The sequence below is a fragment of the Grus americana genome, chromosome 29 (genome assembly GCF_028858705.1).
Source record: "Grus americana isolate bGruAme1 chromosome 29, bGruAme1.mat, whole genome shotgun sequence".
Taxonomy (NCBI): domain Eukaryota; kingdom Metazoa; phylum Chordata; class Aves; order Gruiformes; family Gruidae; genus Grus; species Grus americana.
The window spans coordinates 2,454,854-2,477,051 of record NC_072880.1 but is presented as its reverse complement, the minus strand read 5'-3'; the positions used below and the strand labels follow the sequence as shown (position 1 = coordinate 2,477,051).

At 47.0% G+C, this 22,198-nt stretch overlaps 1 protein-coding gene and 1 long non-coding RNA gene across 5 annotated transcripts in view; one reads left to right on the top strand and one right to left on the bottom strand.

Moving 5' to 3' along the window:
- Nucleotides 1-3,647: 3,647 nt before the first annotated feature.
- On the bottom strand, nucleotides 3,648-10,840 carry LOC129197764 (uncharacterized). Of its 2 annotated transcripts, XR_008574376.1 has the most exons (5): nucleotides 10,592-10,731; nucleotides 9,938-9,986; nucleotides 9,015-9,059; nucleotides 8,327-8,378; nucleotides 3,648-4,775 (listed from the first exon to the last, which is right to left on the bottom strand). It is a non-coding gene; the product is annotated as an uncharacterized LOC129197764 (long non-coding RNA). The 2 variants fall into 2 exon arrangements; XR_008574375.1 differs by lacking the exon at nucleotides 3,648-4,775 and having other exon boundaries at nucleotides 5,763-8,378; nucleotides 10,592-10,840.
- The window catches only part of VPS45 (vacuolar protein sorting 45 homolog), a 32,644-nt gene continuing 21,252 nt past the window's right edge, over nucleotides 10,807-22,198 (top strand). For 2 of the 3 annotated variants that reach the window (XM_054806336.1, XM_054806335.1), the window contains exons 1-13: nucleotides 10,807-11,013; nucleotides 11,126-11,260; nucleotides 11,373-11,433; nucleotides 12,462-12,541; nucleotides 13,014-13,082; nucleotides 13,379-13,516; nucleotides 13,930-14,040; nucleotides 14,913-15,047; nucleotides 15,387-15,500; nucleotides 16,191-16,358; nucleotides 19,865-20,023; nucleotides 20,782-20,889; nucleotides 21,206-21,327. In XM_054806336.1, the coding sequence (XP_054662311.1) occupies nucleotides 10,921-11,013; nucleotides 11,126-11,260; nucleotides 11,373-11,433; nucleotides 12,462-12,541; nucleotides 13,014-13,082; nucleotides 13,379-13,516; nucleotides 13,930-14,040; nucleotides 14,913-15,047; nucleotides 15,387-15,500; nucleotides 16,191-16,358; nucleotides 19,865-20,023; nucleotides 20,782-20,889; nucleotides 21,206-21,327 (1,493 nt within the window). In that variant the 5' untranslated portion in view covers nucleotides 10,807-10,920. The remainder of the gene's footprint in view (nucleotides 11,014-11,125; nucleotides 11,261-11,372; nucleotides 11,434-12,461; nucleotides 12,542-13,013; nucleotides 13,083-13,378; nucleotides 13,517-13,929; nucleotides 14,041-14,912; nucleotides 15,048-15,386; nucleotides 15,501-16,190; nucleotides 16,359-19,864; nucleotides 20,024-20,781; nucleotides 20,890-21,205; nucleotides 21,328-22,198) is intronic. The other variant, XM_054806337.1, reaches the window with a different exon arrangement.

Sequence of the window (22,198 nt, the reverse complement as noted above, 5' to 3'; positions counted from 1 at the left end):
TTTGGCGGGCGCACGCGGTTGCCCCGCCCCGCCGGGCCGGGCTGAACCAATGGCGGCGTAGAAACGGTCCCGCCCCTTCCTTCGGCGGCGCCACGGCGCCTGCGCGGGGGCAGGAAGGGGAAGAGCGCCCCCTGGGGTTGGGGGGGGTTTGCACCTGTCCGTGGGGCCTGAACCTGTCCGTGGGGCCTGGACCCTTGTGTGGGGCCAGAACCCATCTGTGGGGCACGGACCCTTGCATGGGCCTAGACCCCGCCATGGGGTCTGTACCCCCAGTGTGGGGCCTGAACCCCTGTGTGGGGCTTGTAGCCCTTTGTGGGGCCTGTGTGGGGCCAGTAACCCCAGCACGGGGCAAGTACCCCATTCCATGGGGCCAGTAACCCCAGCATAGGGCAAGTACCCCCCTCCGTGGGGCCAATAAACCCCAGCATGGGGCCAGTAAACCCCAGCATGGGGCAAGTACCCCCTTCCATGGGGCCAGTAACCCCCAGCACGGGGCCAGTAACCTCCTCCATGGGGCCAGTAACCTCCTCCATGGGGCCAGTAACCCCCTGCATGGGGCTGTGCCCCCCAGAATCCCGCAGGCCGAGGGGAAGGTGCCAGCCGGGCAAGGAAAAGCCGCCTCTCCCTCCGCCCCACGGCACAGGGGGACAATGCTGAGTGGGCCGGCCGGCACCGGGACCTGCTGGGACAGCCGCGTCCACCCGGCCAAGTGCTTGGCATTCCCCCCGCCGTGGGTGAGGTGGCACGCTGAAAATGTGCCCCGGCGCTGCCGCTCGGGTTGTTTCTCAGAGCTGGGAGGACGCGGCCTCGCAAAACCAAACCGGAGGTTTCGGCAGACAGTGTGGGGGACACTCGTGATGCTGCGGGGTGTCAGGACATGCCGGGAAGTCCCGGCACAGCTCCCGCGGGCAACCGCCGCTGGTCAGGTGTGTTTGTTGCTCTGGTCCATCTCTCAGCCCTTTCGCTGCACAAACACGTTTCCCTCGAGAACGGTGGGGAAAGGGCCCCGTGCCGGGGCGGCAGCGGCAGCAGCCGGGGGCTGCTCGGGTCGGTGGCGGTTGGTGGCAAACCCCCAGGGTGGTCGGAGCGGCGCGGGGCCCATCATGCGCGGCGTTCAGCTGATCCCAGCGCTGAATCGCGGCTTTTGTTCTCCGTCAGCAACCTAGCGTTGTTTATATCTCACACAAAAGGATTGTTTATCGTGTCAGGGGCAGAGAAAAGTCCAGTAAAGAAAGAACCGTCTGTGCCGCGGAGTCCCGGCCTCCCCAGAGTCTTTTTTTTTTTTTTTTTTGCTTTTTTTATCCCTTCCCCACTGCAGTGTTTGTTCAGAAATCTTTCAGGGTGGCCCCGATTTCCAAGCAATTGATAGCGATGGGATGGTGAGCGGTTCCCGCTGCCCGCGTTGGGCAGGTTTCGTGTCATCCTCCCGTGCTGCTGGCATAAGCCGTCTCTTTCCAGCTGCCTGGAGCAATTGGAAGGGGTCAGCGAGGCGGGCGCAGTGTTAAAGTTAAATCTTGCCTCTTTTCTGCCGGTTCTAGTTTAAACCATTCCCACAACTGGGAGAAATGGTTTTGTCAATGAATTTGTACGAGGCGTCCGCATCCTTCGTTGGTAACACGGCGATGGTGACGATGGTGACAGCCGTCCCCCGTGACGCAGCTGCTCCCAGTCCGACCCACGGCCACTCCGCAGCTCCTCGGCTCTCTCCTGGGCCTGGTTCTCATCGGCATTAGTCGTTTTATGAGTTCAACGCAATTTTTTTTATGTCCTCGGCATCCCTTCCTCATTTCTCCCTTTGTATCTTCCTATCATCTCATACAGATGGGCAAGGGTGTTCTTCTTGCTCCCTGGCTGGGACGTCAACCCCGATTTCATCCAGAATTTGGCAATTTTGTGATCCCATCACGGCGATTTGGAGCCTGCGGTGAAACAGCCTTGTCCCGGGAGCCTGTGAGACATCCGGGAATTGTGACGCAGCCGAGGGGCGACCAGCTGAGCTACAAACGCTTCTCCAACCATTTTGGGGCTGATTTAAGGTCATTTGGGGCACTGACCTGGGGCTGTGTCTTAAAAACGCCTTCGGCACCAGTCCTCATCCTCGGCAAGGAGACGGCTACGGCAGAGGAGCAGGCCCTCGGTCTCAGCCTCTTCATTGGACTCGAACAGGAAAAGAGCAGCAGGCTAAACTCCCCGCATACCTCAAATTGCTCTCAAATAAATAAGGGAAATAGAAAAAAATTATGCTGAAGAAGAGAGTGCCAGCTCCGGGAGGGAAATAAAGAGGGAAAGCATCAACCAAGTCGGCTGAAAACCCCTTTTTTCACTCAGTTTTTGTGATGCGAGCGGAGCATCACACGGTTAGTTTAGCTGGATCCTTGTCAGAAATGGTGCAAGAGGGGGGACGAGACACGGGAAAGGCAGGGCTGGCGAGAGGCAGGCAGAGCGTCCATGTCTGGCTCTGCACGCCCCGGAGTTATCACCTTTTCTTTGGAAAATCCCAAAGGAGAAGGAAATCTGAGACGCTCGTGGGTCTGTTTGGATACGTTTGGCTCACCCGTGAACTGTTAAGCTTGATTTTGTGACAGCTGGGTTGGACCGTGTGGCTTTTAATCCTTTGGAAATTAAAAAAAAAAATAAAATTGTAAACCAAATTAAAACCTCATAAAACCATGAAACCCCAAGTCAGACTTATCGCACTATATTGGATATTACTGTCCCGTCTTTTTCCTTTCTTCTGAAGCTTCGGGAGCTGGTTGGCAGCAGAATGAACGCCCAACGGAGCCCGGGGCAGATATCCAGACTGTTTAAATGTCCTTACAGCACGACACACCAGCACCGTTACAGCGCTTGACATCACGGATACGAAGGAAGATTAAAGCGCCATCTCGACCGAGTGCGATGACTCGCCTGGATTTGCTAGGGGACGTTAGGATAAATAAAAGTGCCGTAAAGAGGATCAGGGATTGGAGGAGAGGAGGATAAAGACGGAGGAGCAGATGGCGAGCATCGCCAAGACACCGAAGAAGCAGGTGAGGCCCTTGGGAGCCCAGGGCCGCTGCTGTCCGAGTTTTGTATAGAAAATTGTTTCACCGGTGAAGGGAAATGCCAAGGAAGGACAGAGATCGCAGACACAAAGTCTTTTCAGCTTAACTTGGGCTCGACCGGTTTGGTCGAGACCAACTGGACTGATTTGCGAAGAAGATATTTGAAGGCCTCGGCTAGCAGGGTGATGAAAGAGCTTTTCTTGCCTTAAAACTCACTCGACTTTTCCAAAAAACCTTCTGGAATGGCCAATTAACTCAACATAACTGACATCTATATGCAGTTTCCAAAAGAAAGCGGATGAGGTTCTGGATCCAAAAGGACCTTTCCTTGTTTATTTGCTATTTCTTTTTTCCTCTTGTCACTGTTAAAAGGGGAAGCACAATAAGATTATGAAAAAATAATGAGGTGAAGGAAACCATTCCACATAATGAAGTGTGCTCGTTTTCCGAGGCCAACAGGAAACCACAAGACTTACTGGAGGCCGGCTCAATAGATGCAGGAATTGTTCCCAAGGCAGTTAAATGGAGTTACTTGTATTTACTAATGAGAGATAATTGAGTAGGAAAAAAGACATGCCTACTCGCGGTGCGATGACTTTTATTACTCCGTTAAAAAAGCAGAGGGTTAAATGGCAGCTGACAAGCAAAGCTAATGGGAAAACAAACTTAATTTTTGGCTTCACAGACTTGAAACTCTTCAAAGATGGAAACTCATCCAAACCTTATTTTACTTGCCAAGAGCCTCTTTTTTTTCCGTAGCGCTTTTCCTCAGGAGACCTGAATGCTGTGGCAGAAAGACACTTCGGACATGAGCATCATTTTAGTGTAAGAACTGAAGCACGGGGGAAAGGGTCGGGATTTTCCCGAGTCACCAGAATCCAGATGCAGAGCCAGGACCAGGACGCTGTCAACTTTCTTGCACACAGAAGGGAGGTAAAGAAAATTACTACGTATTAATGAAAAGCAGAGGAAGAAAAACATCACGAGACGCACAGGCATAATTCTTTCTAAGCGACTACTCTGTTTTTCAAAGTTTGCATGGATTTCAGCTTCCGTTCTGCTGGCAGTGATCTGGTTTTCCTCTCTCCTGTAACTAACGCTATTACCCTTTTACTGACACGATAGGAAGATGCTTTTGTGGCTGAACCGAAAATGTTAATTAATAGGTGCAAATTGCTTAGTTCTTGGCCCGTTTCCAGAGCCGGGCTCATTCATGCCACTGGATTTGGCCCCTGGATGCCACAATACGATTCGAGGGCTGGATGGCGGTCCGTTCTGCGGTAACGCCGTCGGCTTCCACTGCAGCTTTGTAATGAACCAGTAACAGGATGTGCAGAAGGATCGCCTCCTCTTCTGGCTGTCTGCAGTTCGGCTCTCTCCCGCCAGCAGGCAGAAAGCTTTATAACTGGAATACCGTACGTTGGCAAACGGGTTCGTCAGGCACAAATGACATTAGATGGAAACAGAAGCTGATGTCAGAACGGCCGAGACATCTGTCTCGAAGGGGCACGAGTAAATTTTTCTAACTCGGCGTCTCTGGTTTGCAGCTGGTACTAGGAACGCATAAACCAGGGAGTTATTCCACGGTGTTGTTTGCATCAAGATGGTTTCCAGCCTATGGTTTCAACCTGAATCTCTGGGATTTCACGTGTGGGCTTGGGTTCCATCAGACAGATCGAGCTGAGCAGTTGTGCGCCAGAGTCACAACCAAAGTCACGGCTGAAACCATGCCTGTGCGAAGAAATAAAGGAAGCACAGTCTGATCCAGTAACCTTACTGGTTTGATACACGGGACAAATAATCGAGATAAAATTTGATCTCTTAAAATAGACGGCGCTGTAATCCTGCGACAATCCTATTGACTAAACTTAGGTACCAAAATCTGCCCCTGAAGCCGTTACCATGCTGTTCCAATAGTAATTAGACTGCAGTAATTATTAGCGAGATTAAATAGATTTTTCTTGATACAAATATATATTTGAATGAATTCTTAAGGAAGATTTTGATTAGAAACAATGTCAAACGTCACATCATCCAGCAACGAGCTCCGCTGAATTACGGGAATGGAGGAGTCTGAACTAAGAAACCTTGAGGGCCATCCTGTATGATGGGCTTGCTGGGAGAGCAAGTCAGAGTTGGGGACTGTGCCCTGATACGAGAGCCTTCGACTTCTGGAAACTGCAGATTTGATTGGGATTTTATTGTGGTTCCCCTTTTGTTCACAGTTCCCAGGGCGCGGCACCCTTTGATACGAATAAAATCAGTTGGCGGAGTTTTAGGGCTGATTTGGAGGCCAACAGTGGGGTACGTTGGCAAAGCTTAGGTGGGGACGGGGAAAACGAAACCAGATTAAAAATAAGTAGCAATAAATATGTGTCAATAAATATCTTATTTTCAGATGTGCCTACTGCTACCTAAATTTGACTAAAGCTCAGTCTCCACAGGGACATTCAAAATTCTGAAGGAGATGCTGTCTTGCAGTTTTTGATGTAATAATAAGTTTCAACAACAAAAAATAGAACTCAGGATATTTTTCTATCTATTTTACATGTTTAATGTGAACATAATTTACAGTCTACATAGCAAGTTGGGTTTTTTTTAATAAACCTACTGCTTTGCTAGTCCTTTTAGTATGCATTTATTCTATTATATGTTACCTCCAGCTTTCTTCACCTGTCTGAGTTGTGACAGTCCTGTAATGAAAGAAAATTCCCTGCCTCCTCCCTCCCCCCCGTAATTGCATTAATTTGGAATCCTTTTTGATAGTAGAATGTTAATGTTAAAATAACAAACTAATCCTTGCATTGTACTTTTGATTTGTAATTCATTTAGTCAAATCTATTGCTACATAAAACAGCAAAGGCACAAAAAGGCATTTGTATTCCTTTAAGGACAATTACAAAGATGTATTTAAGAAGACGACAACACTCTGGGCTTATTTAGTTGAAAAAAAAGCATCACTGACATCATTACAAAAGCATGGAAAAATAATTAAACTGTAAGTACTTTCCAGACACTAAATCATTTAAAATCTAAACAAGGCCAGAAAACAATAGGATGGAATTAAATACCAATTTATTTTTCTTCTTTTTTTTTTAGTTTGCAATTCTTATGCATATAAAGCAGAACCTTTTGCTGCGAGTAACCCCACTAACCCCTTAAGTAAGGTGTCAGTCAGTTTGAATGGGAGAAGTAAAATCAGAGAAATCCTGAACCATCTAAACCACACAAATCTTTTTTTTGTTTTTGTACAAAGATCTGTACGTATGCAAAGCTTCCTGGCCTCTAACCACACTGGAGGAAGAAGACCCAAAGTATTTTGAATGTTTAATTTAAAAATGCGATCTCAACTGGTAACCTAAGCACTTAAAGGACAACAAACGTGTAGGTTACTCGATGAGGAAAAGGGGAGTTACTTAATTGGAAGTGAAAGGCAGGATTTATTCATTTATCCATTCTTCTATAAATAGTGATCTGACAGCAAGGGCGTGCTGGCTGCATTTCTTGCGGCCCCTTTTTAGCTCCATCCCTCTAGGAATAGCATCTAATCCCAACCGCGATTAGCAGGACCAAAGGCTGTTCTCGGTGCTTGAATGTTGCTCAAGCGGAGCCGGTGTTCCTGAAGAGGAGCATTACCTAATTTTCAGGAAAACTAAATAACATTCTTGTACTTTGAACCTGGCACTGCTGATTTACCAAGCACAAATTTAAATACCTGTGTGAGTTTGGGCGTAAGGAGCATAGGGACTAGTGATGGAAGAGATCAATCTGTGCGAAAAGAGGGGGAAAAGAGCTCTCAAAAGATGCAAAAGCGTATGAATGGGTGATAAAGACATTAAAAAAAGCTCTAATGCCATCTTTAACTTTCCTAAATAGGAACATAATCTGTTTCAGTTCTTTATGATTGAAACGGATGACAAACAGCGGGTTGTCCGAGATAAAGAAGTTCCTGTGCGCTAATATTCACCATGGAGAAAAGAGAAAGGCGTACAGTACTCCTGGTACTTGCCAACTCGACATATTTTGGGGCATCGCTGCATCGCAGCAACATCCTTCCAAATCTAACAGCGATGACCAATAAAGTCTGTTTAATTCTGCGCGGTCGGTGTTTTCCTAGCGCCGTGAAAGCGTTTAGCCCTGAAGAGGACGGATGCGCAGAGTTCCCTTTCCTCTGCTCCGCAGGCGCCCTCTGTCTGAGTCCTGCAGGAATTCAACCACCACTAAAATCGGTTTTAAAATGCCACCCATCTTTTGTGGTTTTCCCCAGAAGTTGCACGTCGGGGCTTATTTATGTTTAATTGGTTCTTTAATCTAAGCTGCTACAAGCTTCTTCAGTTCCAGTGTTTTAATTAAAACTGATAATGAAATGATACTGGTATGGGGGGGGTGTGCGTGTGTCAATGTTTTGCAAAATTTTTTCCTGAAACAAAACAAATGAACTCAAACCTACGTACTCTGAATTAAAAAAAGCAAAAAAAGTTTTGTGAAAACACCTGGGAATGCACCCAAAATTTCTGCTAACTAGCAGACAAATGAATCGCCTCAGCATCTCTGAAAATTTTGGGTTTTCTTTTCAGAATTTCTCTAAGCCATTCAGCTAAAAAAATGAAGTTTCGAAAGTGATGATGCAATACATTATCTCATGCTGTTGTTCCGAGAAGCACTGGCAAAGCAAACATTTCCCACTGTTCACCTCCTATGTTTGGTCTGTTTCCTTGGTGTTCTCTTATCTGCATATTTCAAAATAGAAGCACGATCATGTTAACATTCAGAGTTACCTGCAGACCGCATGCTTTGCATCCTGGTTATAACTCGGAATGCCAAATATTTTTGCTATGACTATTTTCAGCTGGTCTTTCAACATACCAGGGCCACCAAGGTGCTTCAAGTCTTCGTACTAAACAAGAGCTACAGCTCATTTTATAAGCAATGGTAAAAAGCGAGATAATTTTTTACAAGGCTTAAGAAGTCACCTTTGGAGTTTACACAGAAGGCTCGCGCTTCTCACACGCGTCCCTAGCAAGTGTTTCTGTAATGCAGAGGGAGGAGATACGGCGCCAGTTAATAACTGGTTTTCTTCGCTGCGTTTTGGGATATAGGGTATTTTTTAACCATTTCTGCCCTACAAACAAACGGCACAAACTCCAATCACGTTTACAATTAATGTCTCTGGGGATTCCTTCCCTTCCTCTGACTATTTTTCATGTCACAGCAGCATTTAACAAAACTATGTTTTAGAGGACATTTAGTCTCCTTAAAACGCTTTCAGAATTGTTTTTTACCCAGAAATCGGTGACGCTGAAGTCATCGGGTATCTCGCCAGAAAGTCTCTCACTTTGAAAACAAAGCAAAATGCAAATAGATGTGTTACTTGTCAGAATGATTCTCAAGCACAAAGCTGATAAAGACATCAATTTGTCACAGAACTTTAGCCACCAGAAATTGGAAAGATTTATTAATCGAGGGTGAAATTCGCTCTGCCCTTCTAAACCACAAAGCCACATTAGTTTAGCTCAGCTGTATATCATTGTAACCCAATGGAAGATAATTCTCATCTTTACTTTCCATACTCTTCTTTCCTTAATGCCCAATCTAGCAAGAAAAAGGAACGATACATTATTTCTGCTACCCAAACTAAAAACTGAAGCTCCGTTTACCAAACTCACAGTAAAACTCACTGTGATTTACCAACCAGATGGGTACAAATTATTCCACAGATATCTTAATAGACTTTTCTTTCGTTTCAGCATGTTTGGCTACGAATGATTTATGTGCCTGACTCTGCAAAATGTCATATACGGTGAATGAAAATAGCAATCAGCACAAATACAGAAATGCCAACGGCACAGTCTCTGTGTACTAGAGAAACCAGAGGTGCTACACTGATGTGCGTGATTATTCCCTGAGCAACCGCAAAAAGACGTCATACAACAAAGTGCCCGCACATTTAAATAAAACTGTAAAACGTACCCCATTTTTTAGCTTCCTATTTTCTGTCCTCAAAGCATCAATTTCCTGGACGTGAGAGAGGAAAAAAACATTGTGTTTTGAATGTTAAGGTCAGGATCGACGTCGTATATCCTTAACATCAGCTTTCTTTAAGCGTCTTGGATTTTAAAATACCTTTAACTTTGCCTTTTAGTCTTTGCATTGTGTGCTGTTCTGAACTACGGTACGAAATCGATGCCAAACCAATATAGTCTCATAAAGTTATTAAACATTCTGCTTGCACCGACTGTATTTCTGCTATTGCAAAATGTATGGCTTTCCAGAGGAAAGCGAGAACACAAAAATATCTAATTGTTTCAGGGATCAGGATGCTTTTTTTTCTTTAAACTACAGAATGAAGGGAAGGATTTGAAGACTGTTGCCTCCTGTATTATTTTGGAGACACAGCTGTATTTTTCCTCCATCCAGGCCAAGGAATAGCGGAAGGAACAGGAATGAATTTCTAAATTGCATCCCACTTATGCACTAGAAAGGTAAAAGACTGCAGCTTGTAAGAGGAGAATTTATGAGTTATATTCAGCTTAGTGTAGCCAGGGAAAGTATGACACTCCTGAACAACTCCGTTACACTATGGTACGGACAAACTCCGCGTCTCATCTCCATGCACAAACTCCAATTTACGTATCGCTAATGTATTGCGAGTGTCTCCACGAATGCTCTCATAAATATTACTTAGACTGGCTGCTGTCTAAAAAGGGAAAGATTTCATGGACAAGGCACTTTCTCTGATCTTTATTTTTCCTATAAAATACCAAAATTTTGAGCTGTGTCCCTATTTCCGTAATGTATTTTGATGTATATTAAATGTAAATCAAGCAGAACAAAAGATGAACTATAAGCATGGAAGAGTTCCTTTGTGTCAGCTTTTATGAAAAGGTACTTACAAGATTTGCAAATAGCTTTCATTTTTCATCAGCACCTGCTCACCGTTTTCTGTATAAAACATACACGTTAGATGATTACATTTTTATGAACATAATAGCCCTTTTCCAAAATTGTCACACTCAGGAATAATAATAGCAGCAGAATAAATAGCACAGAGACCCGCTCTTTTAAAGGTTAGCAAAATAGATAGCAGCTCCGGTCACGCGAGTTACCCCATGAAGGTCAACCGCTGCAACGCCCACCCCGAAAATGAGAGATGTGGAAGGGGAGCGTCCTCCCCCCCCCGTCTGCCCCCCAAAACCCGGCTACCGCTGCGGGTCTTTTGAAAACATCAATTATTACAAATTTTATTTGCTTTTGGAAGCCGAGCTGGCTGGCTGGCGTAGGGCATGGGCTTTAAAACTTGTCTGGGTGAATAAATCTGGGATTGGGCAGGGTTACGCAGGCCGGGGTTTGGCCACGGGACGCCCAGCTGCACCCAGGCCTGGACCTTCCCAGAACTGGGTCCCAGCTCACTTGGTGGGTTATACTGGTGAGAAATAATTGCCCTGCTTACTCGATTAAGCACATTATCAATATTTTAATGCCTTTTTTTTTTTTTTTAACCTTGGAAAACCAGACTGACAGCAAAGGCGCTGAGGGGAGGGACCCACCTTCTTCTCCCAGTACTGACCAGGCAGGAAAGCGCCCCGATCGTGTGGGGGGGAGAGGCGGGTTTAGTCCCAAACTCCCGGGACGTTCCCACCCCCTTCCTCAGCTCGGGGCCCCCTCAGGCCCCTCAGGGAGGGCGAGGGACCGGGCTACGGGCGGTGGGCGGGAAACGGGCCGGGTTCCTCAGGCGGGGCGCGCCGCGGGGCAGGCTGGGAGTTGTAGTCCGGCGCCGTGCCCCGCCCATTCGTCCCCGCCGCCGGTGGACTACAACTCCCAGGCGGGCGGCGGCGGCGGAACGGAACCGGGTCGAGCGGAGCGGAGCGGAGCCGAGATGAACGCGGTGCTGGCAGTGAAGCAGTACGTGTCTAAGATGATCGAGGACAGCGGGCCGGGCATGAAGGTGCTTCTCATGGACCGGGAGACGGTGAGCGATGGGGCCGGGCCGGGGTGGTGGGGGGCCACGGCGGGGCCGGGTGGTCCGGAGCGATGAGGCCCGAGGCCCGGGGGTGATGGGCGCTGCCGCCTCCCGCCCGCAGACCGGTATCGTGAGCATGGTGTACACGCAGTCCGAGATCCTGCAGAAGGAGGTTTATCTCTTCGAACGCCTCGATTCTGCCAACAGGGAGGCCATGAAGCACCTGAAGGCCATCTGCTTCCTCCGGCCCACCAAGGTAGAGTCACCCTGCGGCTGTGGGACCGTGACGGGGCTCGGGTGACTCCGGCCCCTTCTTATCCGACGGTTTTGTTATTAAATCTGCTCTCCCCGGTGCTGTTTTCATCCAGGAGAATGTGGAGTTCCTCATTCAGGAGCTGCGGAGGCCGAAGTACAGCATTTATTTCATCTGTAAGTGCGTCCCGTCCTGTCCAGTAAGTCCAGGCTTGTCGGTCAGAGCCCCATCCGATGTTCGATAGAAAACACAGACGTGAGACGCTGTGACAGGCCTTTACTGAAACGCTGAGAGTGTGTGAATTCTAGTTTTTCTGCTATTTAGGTCACCAGATTTTGTTACCTGTAAGATAAAAGAATTAAACCGAAGTGACTTATAAGAGATCTTTACAAAGCAACACCATAAATCTGCATTCCTCCCGTATGGCTTATCCCTGAAAAATTCTGGGATTTTAAAACTTCGTGTTGCTTCATAAACATGAAAGAATGCTAATGCTGGGGGCGAAGTGCCTTTATTGTAAGGAAAACTGAGATGCACTGGATGAGGGACTGGCCCAAATCTCAAAGGTGTATCATTCAGAGACAGGATTTAGACTTCGCATCTGAAAAATCTTGGATCAAACCTGCTGCGTGGCATCTTCTCATGCCTGGCATATCAGGCAGGTGTTTCTCCTGTGCCCAGCTCGTGCCACAGAATATTCTGTAGTTTGGGAAATTAAGCAGAACGACTACAGCTGATTTTCTGTTGAAATCTCGTCCTCCAGCACAGGATCCCTTGGTGAGGTTCTGGGAAATGAGCTGAAGAGGCCTCTAGATGTCATTGCCGCTCTGCGGGAAGAGGAGCTCAAAGAGATGTGGCCATCGCTGTGTTCAGCCATTTAATATTACTTGGTTTTTTATGCATATACATCTACTGACGCCAAGTGGGCTTAATTGGTCTTGCTTAATTGGGCTGATGTTAGGCCAGGGAGAGGACAGGAGGGAGCTGGTACTGCCTTTCCGGCGCTGCCGCAGAAAGTTGGGCAGGGAATTAGCTCAGAGTATCCTCGTGAGGTAGCTTCTGGATTCTAATGTTTGCATAATAGTTGCAGGTGTCGGGTCAAGGGATCTCTGATGTCATCTGCTCTTGCTCCGGGGGAAAATCTGGTCATGCTGTTCTGTGTCGCTCGCAGAGCCCAACTTCTTTCGCTGTTGTTTTCTTTCAGATTTCAGTAACGTGATCAGTAAGAGTGATGTCAAGTCGTTGGCTGAGGCTGATGAACAAGAAGTTGTGGCTGAAGTTCAGGTGAATTTTGAATATTTTTAGATAGATCTCCTAATCCAGAAGTACCAGCAAAGCAAACATGCAAGCTAACAAATCTGTAGTTCTTGAACAGCACGCAGCAGCACTGTGCAACAGTCTTGGATGGAAGAAAAGGTGAAGGTACACACGGGATTAAAAAGTAAAAGAAAGAACAACTCCTGTGTGCCCTGTTTCTCCCTGCCCTCGGCTTTCAGAGCCGTTGCTGGTTCTGCTGTGATCTGTGTTTCACAAGGCAGCTACATGTTGTGGTGTTGACAGAGAGCTACGTACTCGAAAAATACACACGACAAATTGGCAGTGGAGTTGTCGGCAGGAGCGTAGGAATCGGAGAGGAGGAGAAACGATCAGAGTCAATAAGTCTGTGCATTGCTTAGGATTTTAGTGCTAATGTGGCTGATGCAGGCTGAATAAAGGTTGGCAAGACACGTAACTATTTGCTTTCACTTGTTGGCAGGAGTTCTATGGTGATTACATTGCAGTGAATCCGCACGTTTTTTCTCTCAACCTCTTGGGCTGCTGCCAGGTATGGAAAAAAAAAAAAAAAAAGCTAACGCTCCTCCAGGGCCTTGTTTTATGGTTAATGGAGAGACCAGTAGCCACAACAAGCTGGGTGCAGTGGTGCGTTGCCCGGCAGGCGGGCTGCAGTTGAGGGTCCCTAAGGGGGGAGCTGATCCTTGCAAGGAGAGGAACGCTGGGGAATCCGTATTGTGGCCTCTGGTGTACCTGCTCCTTCCGCCAAACTGTAGTTTACTACAAGACTTTATGTGAGAAGGAGTTTGGGGACGGTGCATCCATACTAGATGCAGCTTTTCCTTCTAGGGTCGGAGCTGGGATCCGGCTCAGCTGTCCAGGACAACTCAAGGGTTGACTGCTCTGCTTTTGTCTCTGAAGAAATGCCCCATGATTCGGTACCAGCTCTCTTCTGAGTCAGCAAAGAGGCTTGCTGAGTGCGTGAAGGTATGGTGAGAACCTACAGCGATGTGAAATAAGTTTGGCAATGTACTTAAACTGTGTTTAATTTTTTTTACATATTGGTGCATTTGAGAGAAATGCCCTTTTTCAGTCAGATTCTTGTAAATTGTGTCATTTACTGTGTTGCATGGCTTCGGGTAGGTCACATCCCTCGTCTCTGCCTGCTCCCGACTGAAGAGCAGGCGGAGAACCGTATTTCCTGGGTGTCATAAATCGCGGTAGGTTACCCGGAGCCTTTTGAGAGCAGGCGCTATTTCTTCATTAGCAGTGCAGACTAAGATAGTAGCACAACTTACTTTTCACCAGCTCTTCACTTTTTGCTCACCTGTATCCAAACTAAGAGGGAACATTTTCTGGGTTTAAGTGTTTTGGTTTTTTTTCTCCCCTTCTCTTGACAGCAAGTTATCACTAAAGAGTATGAGCTGTTTGACTTTCGGCGCACTGAGGTTCCTCCTTTACTTCTCATTCTGGACCGATCTGACGATGCCATCACCCCACTTCTGAACCAGGTGAATCATCTCACTGTGTTATATATTTTTTTTTTTTTCTTCGCTGTGCTGCAGATTCTGGCAGAATCTTTTTGTCTCCTTTCATTTCTGCGGGGTACGCTTAGACGCAGCTCAGTCTGGCGATCAGGCAATGACTGGAGCTGCAGCTGGTGCTTCGGTAACGCTGGCGGTGCAGGAGCTGGTGGTGATAGTTGTATTATTGGAGTGATCTGACAGTCGGAAACCCAGCTCACACGTGGTTTGTAGAGTTAAGGACTGCACTCAGCACTAGGCACCAAAATTATTATCTGCTGGGCAGAGATTTTCTATCCAGAAGAGAGATTCAAATGAATGTAAATGGAGTGTCGGGCATGATCGGCTTTTGGTTTTGTCTCTAGATTAATATTAGTCTTCCCGGGATAAATATAGTAACTTGCTGATGTGCAGAAACACTCCTGCTGTGTAGGGAGCATGTAGGAAATTGTAACTCTGGAACCTCTGCAGCCAAAAATACACATCCCGTCCCAGGCAGAGGAGGGGGAGATGACGGTGGCAAGCGGAACTGTTTGAACAGGAACATTAATCCCCGTTGCTTGTCATTTAGAGAGTCGTGTCTTTTGAACGTACCTACAGTAAGTGCCCTGGAACGGGGAGGTTTTCCTTTGTGCTTGCACCAGTGCCTCTCACCATGGGATGCCCATCTGATTATAACAGAAATAATATTTATTTCTTATTGTAACCTTCTGGGAAAAGTTTGAGGGACACACGCTTTGGATCTGCTGTGTGTTACTAGAGGCGTGTAAACTGGCTTTGTTTGAGTTCAGCCTAATCTGTAAGTAAGCTTTATCTTACTAAGGCCATCATTTGCCTTTCTCTTTCGCCGGCCTTGTCAGTGGACGTACCAGGCTATGGTTCACGAATTGCTGGGGATTAACAACAACCGCATCGACCTCTCTCGGGTACCGGGGATAAGCAAGGATCTCCGAGAGGTGGTCCTGTCTGCCGAGAACGACGAGTTCTACGCCAACGTAGGTATCTCAGTGGGGATCTTTGTGAGCGGCTGAATTTGGGGATCAGGTTCCATTCTTGGTTTTGAGGAACTTTCCAATGACTTTGAGCACCGTAGTGGTGATGTACTTATGCAAATGGTGAAAAATCAATGCGTAATGCAAGTAGGATCTGACCTGAAATAACATTTTAAATAAAACCTGGACTGATTGCGGAGCTGCTTGCTCAAGCTTGGGTTTTGGGGAGACAACGTGCAATGGCACGTCGGTGTTTCGGGCACAGAGTGCTGCCTCGTTCCAGTGGCATCGAGACTTGTGTTAGAACGGTTTTCTCTCACATCCCTGTCTTGTTCCCCGCAGAACATGTACCTGAACTTTGCAGAGATTGGCAGCAACATCAAGAACCTTATGGAGGATTTCCAGAGGAGGAAACCTAAGGAGCAGCAGAAGCTGGAATCCATAGCAGATATGAAGGTACAGACAATCTATACGTGCCTGACTGGACTTTTTAAAGCCCATCCGTTGCAGCTCACCGCTGACTGTATGCTGACAGTCCATACAACCAGTACCAACAGTTCAGATCTCTGTGCCGTGCTAATTTTGTGGAGCGGGAACCTCCTTTTTGCAGCGTGTTCGTTACGGTGGCTCTCCACTGAAGGCTAGAGGCTTGGTAGGCCATTCTGCGCCGCTGCAGCGCGGTCTGCAAGCTTGCTTGTTCTGACTGTTCTCTAAGCTGCTGCTTAGAGCTTGCTCAAATCCCGAAGCCCTGCAATTGAATCGGTAAGCTCTGGTTTAAGTACTTGGCTTACCGCGATATGGCTGTGGGGACTTTAAATCCGAGCCGGGTCACTTGGCAACAGGTCGGAGCACAGGCTATTAATTCAGGCACGGCTCAAGATGTAGAGAATCCTGGCAGTGTCTTTGGAGATACGTTCTGTATCCTTTTCTTTTAAGAGTAAATAAAAAGTATATCCCTTGCGGAAATCTCCTTGTAATTGGGAGAAATCCTACGGGCTCCTTGAGGTGCCCGATCATCCATTCACCCGCACTGGTCTTGTTTATATTGATGCAAGTTGATTTATGCAACTTATCGCTGGGTTGCACACATCCGCACTCTCCGGCTTTTCTCCTGAAGAACCATTTGTTTTGGTTTCCCCGTTGCAGGCATTTGTGGAGAATTACCCACAGTTCAAGAAGATGTCGGGCACGGTGTCGAAGCACGTGACGGTGGTGGGAGAGCTCTCCCGACTGGTTGGGGAGCGGAACCTGCTGGAGGTGTCCGAAGTGGAGCAGGAGCTGGCCTGCCAGAATGACCATTCCAGTGCTCTCCAGGTACCTCGGGCTCAAAAGCTAACCGTGATCCTTTGAAACGGGATGTTTTGATCCCGTTAACTCCCCTGAGGATGGAAGTTTGATTCTGAAAGTCAGTGGGAGTTCTGCATGCAGATACCCTGCAGGGCTGGGACATTAGATGTTAGAATTGCTTTTCCTCTCCCCATTCAGTTCAGATGGGGCTGAATCGTAGTTAATAACTGGCTTGAGAAGCATCTTTGCAAATTCTGTCTTTCCATTTCACAATACAATGTTCCTTCGTTATATGCAGTCAGTGGCTTCTGGCAGGCTGCTGCTGCAGGCACCAGTCAAAAAAACCCCACTTGGACCCCCGTGCAGAAGCTTATTTTATTTGTTGAGGAGGAGAAGAAATGGAACCCATGAAATTGTCTGAACCAGACTTTTCCTTGAGGTGCTGGCTTTTACCTTTTTTTTTTTTTTTTTCTTCTCTTTTTGAAATAAAAAACAGTGGAAAGCCTCTTAGATAAAAGATTTCTTTGGCAAAGAGGACTGAAAAAGCCTAACAGAGACTTCTCTTATAGCTGAGTATAGACTGAAGTTTTGACCCCTTGCTGGCTTGTTGGATTCCATGACCTGACCTAGTATCTGACAGTATGTCAATAGTGATGAATTGTGGCTGCTGACTAGTCAGAGAAAATAGCAGTATTGTCGAGTGTGACTGTATTACAGCAGAGTTCAACCAGCAACTCAGTATTAAAAACCGATTCCTTAATTTTTTATAGCTAAGGTAGAAGTTACACCCTATAGTTGACTCCTTTACACAATACCGAGAAGCAGTGTGACTAGAAAATATATGCATCTTTAAACGATCTGAAATACGTGTTTTCTTCTCCTCTGCTGTTCTGTGCTCCAAGTGGGAGGCTAGGGGATAATATTAGACTTTTCAAGTACTGTCATCTTTTAGCAGATCCTGAGCTGATGGGAATCAGTATAGGCCTGCTGAAGTCATCACAGCTCTATAGATCGGCGAGCATATAGATACGATTCGATAGCTTATATTTGGTAGAATTTAGATGACTTAAGTATCGAAGTGGGAATGTAGCCATAAAATGCATTTGCTGAAAACAGCCTCTGAGGTTCTCTTGCTATATCACTGTTTCTAGATCAAGCTTGTGCAGTTTAAAAGTCAAATATTTGAGTTTTAATCCGTCAGCCCATCGTGTCCGTGCTGTCATCTGTTATTTCTGATGTTAACACAGAGTGTTAGTGTTGAAACTGCAGTGCTTGGCATTGGAGACTCTTTTGGAAAATGTCCATCTACTTTTTATTAAGTTGCCTGAGATTGGTTGAAGAAAGGGATGATGCGAACTTCCGGTGATGATGCAGTTGCGTTACCAGCTCTATGGTTAAGAGCATGTGGCAGAGGGGCAGGTAGGTCAGCTCCCACCCAGTGCCACGCTCAAGGGAGTTCACCTTGGTGCTAATTCAGGTCTTAGTTTACCCTAACTTGGTATTTCTGCAGTTTTAAAGCAGAAAAGCTGCCTGCACTTTGCTTACAGCCACGTGCCTGAAGGGCTTTATTGTATTTCTAACAACTGAGACCGACTGGAAAACATGTAGCAGCTGGGAAATAAATGCAAAACTACGGAACTGGTATCTTTCTACATGAGAGATCGGTATCTCTTTAGCTGCACAGCCCCGGGCTGTTCCCTGTTGCAGTCTCCTAATGGCAGTGACGGGCCAAGGCCACAGAAACAATGAAGAATAAGCCAGCGCACGAAATAAAGGCAGAATTGTTCTCCACTGATGTAACTTCAGCAATTGTTAATTTCTGTGGTGGCCCAGGGCCCCTGAGTACAGTACATTTTGGTTGTTCTTCCCCTGGTCTCTTATTAATCCTGACATAGTACATGAGCCTTGAGAGATGAATGGGAGGTTTTGAATCCCATCTCCTTGGATGGACAATGGCTTTTCTGTTTTACGCGCTTCCCGCTTATATAGGCATCGTCGCTGTGCTGCCAGCGCAGGATCAAAAATCTTGCAAGCAAACATCTCATGGGCCTTGTCCCTACTCTCACAGGTGAATTCCTGACCTCACCAAGGTAAAACTCCCATTGATCCTCCTCAAAGCCAGGATTTTATCCTGTGTTTTTGTAACTAGTCAGCATCAGTCAAATGAATTACAGCAAATGGAGCTGAATCAGTGTGGCAAATAACAGTTTCACAACGTTGTTTCGCAGCTGTTCACTGAATGGTTCTGTGTTGCCTACCTGGACTGGGAGGGTGGGAGAATCTTGCAAAGATGTGCCGGGATTTTTGGAGTGTTTGAGGGCCGTGTGCGCTTACAGAGTGGAAAAATCCTCGCTGGTTCTCTCCCTCTCTTGGTGCTGCCATTTCTGCAACCGTAAAACCGGCAGCTCCTCCGCTCCCCTGCATTTGAGCTAACACAGGCTGATCGTTTTGCTTTAATGTTCAGCACGGGGAGAATTTCAGACTTTGCTGTGTCCTAAAGCATCTGTCCGGCCCTACCCAGATGTCTGCAAACACATCTGGTAGTTGATGCCTGGTCTTTGAGATCCACCTCAAAGCTCAGATTTAAGAAGCTTATTACTCCCATGGCTCACCTAAGCTACCAACTTGGCTCTGGTGTTTGTTCTGTTAACTCCGTTATCTCAGCTCTGTGACTTGACACAATGACTGAGAGATTGCAGAGAGGAAATAAATGCTTTTTGTAGAGAAGGAGTAGCGCTTATATGGCCAATTGTCAACTTAGACAAGCAATTCTAGCCTGCCTGTGGTCCTTGGAGGGTAAGTGGCATGCACCAGGGGTTCTGAAACTTGTCTGGAAGGGTCTGTACTTCAACAGGCGGGCTCTTCGGGGCACGCACCCTTTACATTTACAAGGGTATCACGTTCTCTTCGGCAGAAAAAGTAACTATCTGCATATTAGAAGTAATAACAGTAGATTTCTGTATTTACCTCCAGTGCTGTAATCTTTCTTTCTGTTTTCACACTGTAATTCCTTCCCTCCTTTGCTTCCCAGTGCTTGCTATTTGCCTCTCCACTTCTCACATCCAAAGGTTATCTGAGATTTCCGTGCTTCTGTGCCACACCTTCCAAAAGAAAACAAAATTTGTGTGGTTGTCCAAGCTCTTTTTTCTCGACAGTCAATATTACGATGGAACCTGTGGGCCGGTTTTGGCTCTGCTCAAGTCGGCAAGGGAAGTGCAGATGTTAATGGGGAGGCACGCGGTAACCTCAGCTCCCCCCGCAGCATGTTACAGAGAGTTAGGAACGGACAACAGAACTGGGTTATTAATTCCCAGCTTCATGGAAAGACCCAAAAGCAACTTGCGCTCCATTGTACTCTAATCGGTCTAACCGCAGAGCACGTAAGAAGCTGGGCTCTGTTGCTTACAACACAATTTAATTCTCTTGCATTCCTCCTGCATGCGATTTCGTTGCTAGGCAGTGGGCTTGATATTAGTCTGATTTAATGTCCTTTGAAGGCCTCTCCACTACTACTGCTCTCTATGTTGCTGCAGAACGTGCGTCGCCTCCTGCAGAACCCCAAGGTGACGGAGTTTGATGCTGCCCGGCTGGTGATGCTTTACGCCCTGCACTACGAGCGACACAGCAGCAATAGTTTGCCGGGGCTGATGACGGATCTCAAGAACAGGGGTGTGTCGGAGAAATACCGAAAGGTAATTGCAGCATTTCTCCTTCAGCTGGATGAACGAGTGGGACAGGATGGCACAGAGGTGGAAAATCATTGTCAATTGGTGTAAAGCTTGCATGCTTTAGTTTAGTGCAACGCTGTTTTTCTTGAATTTGCACCACACCTTGCGAAAAGAACCCTGCGCTTGGCTGGGGCCTGCAGGAAAATCACTAATCACTTAATTTCCGTTTCCAAAATCAGTGATATTATGAAGGGCTGAATAAAGCAGAGATGGTAGGCATGCCAGGACGGGCGTGGGGCATGTAAATGGGGCCAGGAACATGGTTCCTTTCTCCTTCCCCTCTTCCTCCCCACCCCTTTTCCCCCAGCTCCTGCTGAATAGGCGATAGTTGCAGCAAAGGACTTTTGGAGACCGTAAAAGGAGCTTGGCTGGGAGGGAGAGGGTGGCAGCGCTGGCAAATGTAGTGAGCAGCTGGAGAGGAGGTGGAGAAGCAGAATGATGTCACGTTGTATGGAAGATCTGCTATCGCTGCAGCAGACTGTGGAAATGAAAGCCTCTCTCCTTATGCAGTGTCACAGCAGACTGACTTGCTTGGTGGATTTGGGGAATACTTCTTCTCTTCCCCGTTGCCTCTCTCTGTGCTGCGTTACCTGCTTGGGCTCGATCTCCCTGACTCCTTGGTCATCATTCCAGTACCTCCATTGAGCCTAACTAGACCAAAAATTGCCTGGAAGCTGGTTTCCCAGGTTAAGAGGATTCTGGTTTTGCCTCTCTCTGTACAGCTAGTGTCTGCCATTGTGGAGTACGGAGGAAAACGGGTCCGGGGCAGCGACCTGTTCAGTCCCAAGGATGCTGTAGCCATCACCAAACAGTTCCTCAAAGGACTGAAGGTATGGATCTGCCACAGATGAAATAATGATAGTTTCACTCAAAATTACAGTCAGGGAGCAGGACTCGCAGGCAGTGCGATGCCACGTGTCGTGGATTCCAGAGATTTAATAGTAAGCGTACTGGGCTTTTAGGGCGTAATTCTCATTGAAGACAATGGGAGTTAGTCGCTGAAAAGCCTCTCTAAATCTGGACTTCACTAACACGTGATGTACCCATCAGATGCTGCCGCTCCTTTTATGCGGCTTTGCTGATCTTCTCTCTTAGCGTGCTGCCTTGCTGTACTAATTCATAACAAGAACTTCTCCTGCACTGCAGGGTGTTGAGAATGTGTACACACAGCACCAGCCTCTCCTTCAAGAAACACTAGATCAGCTCATCAAAGGAAAACTCAAGGACAGCCAGTACCCCTACCTGGGTCCCAACACACTCCGTGACAGGTATGTGGGGCCTTTTTTGGGGCAGAGCTTGGAACTGAGATATCTGCTCCTCCCGGTGCTGCTACTTGCTATGTTGTTTGCCTGTAGATGAAGAAAACTTGGGCTGGGCAGAGAAGTATCTTGATTGTGTAGGTCTTTCTTGTGCGGGGCGCTGGAGAGGGCTATTAAAACTGAAATTGGTTGAAATTGGTTGTCTTTTCTTGCTGGCCAAGATGCAACATTCGCATTGTAAGAGCTCAGGTAAAGGATAAAGCCATTGCACCAAGCTGCCAGGATGTTCACGTGATGGATTTCAACGTGCCCCCTAACTTCACTCCGTGCCATCTGGCGTTTATTTGTAGAATACCAAAAATAGTCCAACTGCAAGCTCTCCCTTCTGAGCCAGTTACTATTCCTGATGAGAATGGGATCTTGCTGAATATGGCTAATAACTGTAATTGAAAAGAACTCTGGCTGGTTCTAGCTGACTTTGCTGGAGCTAAGCTAATCTGTTGTCAAAGAAGTCGTTAAAGGTAAATACGGGTGTCGGAGTGAGGGCACTGAAGAGAAGATGACAAGTTCTTCTCTAACAGCTTTCTGTACAAATCACTCCTTGCTGTAAATTAAGCTTCTGCAGCGCACTGGTCGGGTATTTCTTATTCCTTCTAGTGGTAGTCTGCTTTGAGGAGAGGAGCCGGCTGTTGCTTTTCTTCCTTTGGGTGATGCGTGATGAGGTCATCACAGCAGTTCTCTGAATCTTCTCCAACGGCTGTTAAATGCCCCCGGGGTTCTGTGGAAAACATTCTACTTGCAGCAGTAGAACAATCGTCATTCCCTTCACACACTGCGTATTATTGGCTTTTTATCAGCAACCGCCATATTTTTTAGTGAA